This window comes from Plectropomus leopardus, unplaced genomic scaffold, assembly GCF_008729295.1.
Source record: "Plectropomus leopardus isolate mb unplaced genomic scaffold, YSFRI_Pleo_2.0 unplaced_scaffold1694, whole genome shotgun sequence".
NCBI lineage: Eukaryota > Metazoa > Chordata > Actinopteri > Perciformes > Serranidae > Plectropomus > Plectropomus leopardus.
Genome location: NW_024618210.1, coordinates 1 through 6625, shown reverse-complemented (window position 1 = coordinate 6625; position 6625 = coordinate 1). Strand labels below are relative to the sequence as shown.

General features: G+C 37.8%; 1 protein-coding gene across 1 annotated transcript; it reads left to right on the top strand.

The window, feature by feature from the left end:
- Window positions 1-6: 6 nt before the first annotated feature.
- On the top strand, window positions 7-2903 carry si:dkey-150i13.2 (mitochondrial carnitine/acylcarnitine carrier protein; the record flags this gene model as incomplete). The annotated part of the gene is made up of 5 exons (XM_042514925.1): window positions 7-85; window positions 233-305; window positions 398-507; window positions 2270-2391; window positions 2485-2903. Coding segments are annotated over 5 exons (447 nt in total), but the record flags the coding sequence as incomplete, so codon positions are not given.
- Window positions 2904-6625: the final 3722 nt, after the last annotated feature.

Below are 6625 nucleotides of genomic sequence, written 5' to 3'. Positions count from 1 at the left end.
GGTCCTCTTGACTGTGCAGTCCGGCTCTATAAGGAGCAGGGGATCCGCAGTGTCTACAAAGGGACTGTTCTTACTCTCATCAGAGGTGAACATGTACAAATACCTCAAAACTATAGTGCAGTGAATGTACCGGGTCGACATCTGCAAGCGCTGTGTAACTTTGTGTGTGATCGCTGAATCCAAAGTGCAGCGTGGATTTACAGCCTCACGTGTTGTCCTCTCTCTCCTTCAGACGTGCCTTCTAATGGTCTCTACTTCCTGACATACGAATACCTCAAAAACTTCCTGACACCGGAGGGTCAAAGGTGAGTCACCGTGGTTACCGTGGAGAAGCTCAGAAGGGTTGTCAGAGGTCATTTAAGTCACCTTTGATTTGAATGTTTTTTTGTGTCTTCAGTGTTTCTCAACTCAGCACTCCCAAAATCCTCCTGGCTGGAGGCGTCGCAGGGATCTTAAACTGGACGATCGCTCTTCCTCCAGATGTCCTCAAATCCAACTTCCAGACAGGTGAGAGAATATTATAATAATAATAATAATAATAACAATAACAACAACAGCAACAACAACAACAACAACAATAATAATAATAATATTAATAACTTACGAAGTGCTTTGACAAACAAAGCAAAGCAGAAATGGGATGCACAGTTAGGATCAAATTAAATCTGCAGGACAAATAATGCAACGTGCAGGAGCCGTAATGTCAGAATAAAATAACACAAAAAAATAGACCAAAAGTGCAAAAGTGACAACAGAAACAATAAAATCAATCCGACCACAAGTAAAAGGAAGTAAAATTGATAAAACATAAAACGATAGACAAACATTAAAAAGATAAAATAGATTTAAAAAATACATGTGTTACTTATTATGATGTGAAGACATGAATGTCCCCGTCTGCAGCCAGTGTTTGGTTTCTTGGCTACTGTAGAAACATGGCGGTGATTGGGAAAAATTGCAAAGTTGCCCAGAATTTACAGGAATTTGTTGACTTTGCAATACAAACTCTCTGAAGTCTGAGCAAATTGGCTTGATGTCTTTATTCCAGAAGCATAAAAAGAAGGCAGTCAACAACTAGAAATGGCAAAAATACAAATATATAATATTTAAAATAATATCTGACGATCCCCCCACAGCTACATTTCAGGCCATTTTCTTGTTAACTTTAAAAAATATTTGCAATTTTCGTGTCATCTCTTGCTTTTTGCCTTTTTCCCATGTTTCCAAAAAAATAAAAAAATAAACCAATTTCCTCAGCTTTCAGAGGTTTAAATGCTTGTAAAATGTGTCTGAATGCAACACAAGAAAAGTGATGCTGATTCAGGAGTTAAACCCTTTGAAACTGAGCAACGTGGCTTGATTTCTTTAATAAAAAATGTGAATGTGTAATGTGCAACGACACACGAAACGACCCAAGAAACTGAAAAAAAGTAAAATGTTATAAGAAAATTACTTCAACATTGGCAATAAAAAATGTAAGAAAAATAATAAAAAAGTAAAAAAGGAAATGACCTGAAAAAATGCTTTAATGCATTTCATGGTTTTTTAGAAATATAATTTTGAATAAACATCTCTGTCCGTCTCTCTTTCAAAAAACTAATTTTCAGGTTGTTTTATTTTCACGTTTTACCAAACGTCTCGCTCGCTGTCTTTTTGTTCGTGTTTCTGAAATAAATAAACGATCTGCTCAGATTTTAAAGGTTTGAATGCTTGTGAACGTCTGACTCCAGCACACGAAAACTGATGTTGATCCAGGTATCAAAGGGTTAAACAAGCTCCCTCGTGTGTGTGTGTGTGTGTGTGTGTGTGTGTGTGTGTGTGTGTGTGTGTGTGTCTGCGTGCGTGTGTGCGTGCGTGCGTGTGTGTGAGTGTGTGTGTGTGTGTCTGCGTGCGTGCGTGTCTGCGTGCGTGCGTGTGTGTGTCTGCGTGTGTGCGTGCGTGCGTGTCTGCGTGCGTGCGTGTGTGTGTGTGTCTGCGTGTGTGTGTGTGTGTGTGTGTGCATGCGTGCGTGCGCGCGTGTGTGTGCGTGTGTGTGTGTGTGTGTGTGTCTGCATGCGTGCGTGTGTGTGTCTGCGTGTGTGCGTGCGTGTCTGCGTGCGTGCGTGTGTGTGTCTGCGTGTGCGTGCGTGCGTGTCGTGCGTGCGTGCGTGGTGTGTGTGTGTGTCTGCGTGTGTGTGTGTGTGTGCGCGCGTTTTGAGTGTGTGTGTGTGTGTGTGTGTGTGTGTGTCTGCATGCGTGCGTGTGTGCGTGCGTGTGCGTGTGTGTGTAGCTGCAGATGGGAAGTACAGAGGTCTGGTCGACGTCTTGAGAACGCTGCTGCGAGAAGAAGGGCCTAAAGCTCTCTATAAGGGATTCAACGCCGTCTTTCTACGAGCCTTCCCTGCCAATGCGGTAAATCTTTACTTTTCTCTCATATTTCTACTCCTGTACTTCCTGATAACCTCTAAAATACTTAATGAAATACCTCATTTTTTCCTCTTTCAGGCCTGTTTTTTGGGGTTTGAAGTGGCATTAAAGGGACTGAATGCACTCGCACCCAGCTGGTGAAATGAATCAGTTTGTTCTGTAACAGGCTGCCAGTCTGAATCAGCCTCTGCACCAAAAAGAGTCACATTTATGGCGTTTAATTATAATGAATTATTCTAATATTAAATGTGTTTTAACATGTATTTTTTTTTAAACTTTTTCTTTTGGTTTTTGCCTTTATTATGATAGGACAGCTTAAGCATGAAAGGAGGAGAGAGAGGAGATGACACGGGGCGCCCGCTCTCCCAGCGAGCAGTTTTTTGGTTCTTAGTTTTCTGTATATTCCCAGAACGTTCTTCTTAGGTTTGGGCAACATTTTCTATAAACATAAACAAAATGTCTTTTTTTTTTTTTGTTCATATATCACAGTACACTACATTTTCATCTAAAAATGTTCTGTAATCTCAGTCTTCAAAAACATGTTCTGAATGCTGCTTTGAAAACGTTCTTCCTTTGTTCTCTTGTAACATTGTAGAAATATTTTATAAAAAAGAACATAATGTGGTCTGTCACCTCTCAACATCACCAAAACATCCTCAGGATGTTGCAGTTAAAACGTTACATCTTAGTCAGCATTTGAACCTACAGGAACATTATTTGAAACGATAAACATCCTTAAAACGTTCTTTGAACGTTAGATTAAAATATTTTCTTTAAAAAATTATTGCAACTTATAGGTAACGTTTGCCAATGTTGTGGGAACGTTCCCTGCCAGCTGGGCTACCAGGTGAGCCACTTGGCGCCACATTTTACATGTAATTTTACAAATATATATTTTTGGATTGTTTTGTTTGTAGTCGTGATTTAACACTCACTTTTTGTGAGTACTTGTACACCGTAATCGCACACTGATGAATGTATGATTCTGAGAAATATCGTATCATGAATATTTATTTTTTGGCAGGGAGATCTGAGCCTTTACTCACTTTTAAAGTGTTTACAAACTATTTTGTGATGTTTGAAAAATGTCAGAGAATAAATTTGGTACCATCCAGTTCTGAGTGTTTTTAAATATGATATGATATGTGATGTTTGAGCTCGGCCATTTCGGCTGAGTGACGGCGTTTGTTTGGGGGAGTTTTATAAGCTTTGTGATCAAAGTGATTGAATAAAGTGTTTTGAATTTGCCGTACAAACAGTGTGAGCGTCCACTGTTTACCCCGAGGCTGGATTACACACCGAGCAAACAGGGCAGCTGCTGTCTGTGTGATTTTTACTGTGTGATCATTCGTTGGTAATTTTCAGTGTGTCTGAGGAAACTAAAGTGTCTGAGGAGGCTGTTATAAATGATAAATTATAGTGATTTAGCTGTGCAATAGTCTCACCAACATGCATTCAGATTTTTCTTGTGTGTTTGTTGAATACAGTTAAAGAACAAAGAGCAATTTGATTATTTTTCTCATTCACAGAAATAACACTAATATTCAATATTCGGTCTTTCTAACATATTTTATTTGGTATATCCTGTGCAAAATCCACATTTTAATTATTAATTTCTAATAAATAATTTCATTTTAAATCACCTGTAAACCATAATTTATTTATTTTTTTAAAAAAATCCTAATAAAAAGAAGTCTGAAAACATAAACAGGTCAAAGATTTCTAGTGTTTCAACTTTGGCCTACTTCTCAGCATACATTACCCATAATTCCGCGCTTGTCAACACAGAGGCGAATCGTCGACTACATTAAATATGATTTGACTGCGCACACATCACTTATGAAGCCATAACCTGAGAAAATAAATGAAAAAAAGCGGCGAGTTTTGACAATTAGAGCGTTTTAACAGGCTTTTCTCCAAACAACTACAATACCCAGAGTTCTGTGCGTGCCTTTCAATTCCGGGGTCGGTGACCATCAGCCTGCCAGCAGGAGAAAGGTGAGCTAAGTGTTTGATCTTGTGATGATTTCTGCATTTTCACAAGTTATTAAAGTATTTAAAAATGTTTGATAATGTGTCATAGAACTACACGCTGTGTTGTATTTGTATTTGAGGCCGTTTTTAGCTTTTAATGCATTAAAAAAATGCGAGAACGAAAATGCAGATATGAATGTGAACAGTTGAGTGAGTGTGTCTGTGCAGCTGCTGTGAGGCTTAAACTGTGACTTAACCTTTGATTTACCACGTTATGAATTTATTTTTTCACAGTTATAGATAGATATAGATAGTTATAGATGTATATGTTTATAGAAGAGCTGAATGTGTCGGTAAGCTTTAGCTAGCGGTTAGCTCGAAGCTAAAGTCAGCTAGCTGTTGTTCATAACTCGGAATATTCTCAAGTGCAAGTCACCCTGAGTACAGATTAATGTCAGCTGTTCACCGTTTCTCCGTCACAGTGTTTGTGCTTTTATGTGTTTTTCCCGTGGGTTTGGATTCACAAGCTACCCAGCAGTACATGAAGTTATTAACCCCTTAAAAACAGAGCAAACTGGCTTTATTTCTTTAAAACATGGGAGGAAAGCAATGAGCAACTTTACAAGAAATTACGCAAAATTAGTGTACAAAGAAAAAAGAAAAATGTTAGAAAGAAGGAAACAACAACAACATACAGGCAAATGAGGAAATAGCTTGAAAAAGTGATAAAAGTGTATGCGAAATGCAACTGAAATTGTTATTGTCTAATTATGATTGTAGATTTTCTCTCTCTCTCTCTTTCTTTAAATTAATTTTCAGTTCATTTGCTTGTCACCTTTCTGTGACACACACACACACACATATATATAATATTAAAAAAGATTAGATCATTCAACAATGACCAAAATCACAGATGTATCAGGTTAGGGTTTCATTCTCTTGGAATTTAATTGCAGTTCAGAAATATTTGGGGGACTTGCCAGAGAAAAGGTCTTCATTGCAGCAGAAGAGATATCCAAACTTTTAGTCCTGAGTTAGTGTGAAGCTCCCAAAAACTGGACGTCATTACTTCCATTAATTCACCAGATCCTCCACATCGTCATCAGGGTGATTTAATTTAATTCAGTTCAGTTCAATTTAATTTAATTTATTTTAATTTTATTTACATTGGACCATGTACAGTTTAAACATACATGTTACCATTTGATGCACCACATCAGATTAGAATTTAGAGCTAATTTGCATCTGCAGTTCCTCGGCAGGTCACAACAAATACACAGCACAATGACGTGACAATATTACTACAAAAAGCAGACAAAGGACAAAAAACGCACACACACAAGACAAATAATACACACAATCGCACGGGAAAAAGTGCTACAAATAAGACACAAGACAGACAATATAACATAAAACTGCATAAAATCAGAATAAAACGTTTCCCTCTGACTGTTTCTCATTCGTTCGTTCATGGTTGTATTTGGGTTGTTCCAGGTTCGTGTGTGTGTGGATGTAGTGTCTGTGGAGCACCGTGATGCCCCTGGAGGTCAGATGGCCGTTCCCACAATGCCCTGCTCTGGCATGGAGGGTCTCCAGCTCACTGATCATGGGGATGGTGGGCTCCTATTCCTACTTCTGGACCAGTAAGTTGGAATATAACTCACCACAGAAACCAGTGGTAACTGAGCACATTCACTTAAGTACTTGACTTAACTCTTTAGGACTGTTTGGTGCATTTTACGCGCTTTTCATCATTTTTTATAGTTTTGGCTGTGTTCATGCATATGACATACGTTTTGGCAGGATTGTGTATTTTTGTTTAATTTGTGAATTTCCAGCTCAGCTCCTACAAAAGTCTAAAATACACTGTGGAAACTAAATTGTTACATTCAGACTGTTAAGGTAAAAAAATGCTCCATTGAAACATGCTTTGTATAATTTCTGAGTGTCATTCTGGGCTTTTGGAATTTGTCGCTTTGACTATTTTCCACCTGAAAAGGTTTATGTATTTATTTGTTTTTATTTTACCATATTTGGCATACAGAGAAAATACATGCTGTATCCACTAGGTGCACTGTCACTATCAATGTTGCTTTTAATCATTGACATATCACAGGCTGTGATAATAATAATAATTAAAAAAAATACTTTGAATGTAGTATATTGAATCATTTTTGTGTTTATTTGTCATCTAAAAACATAGTGGCATCATGAAAAAAAATGGCATTGAAAGTGTTAAAGTTCT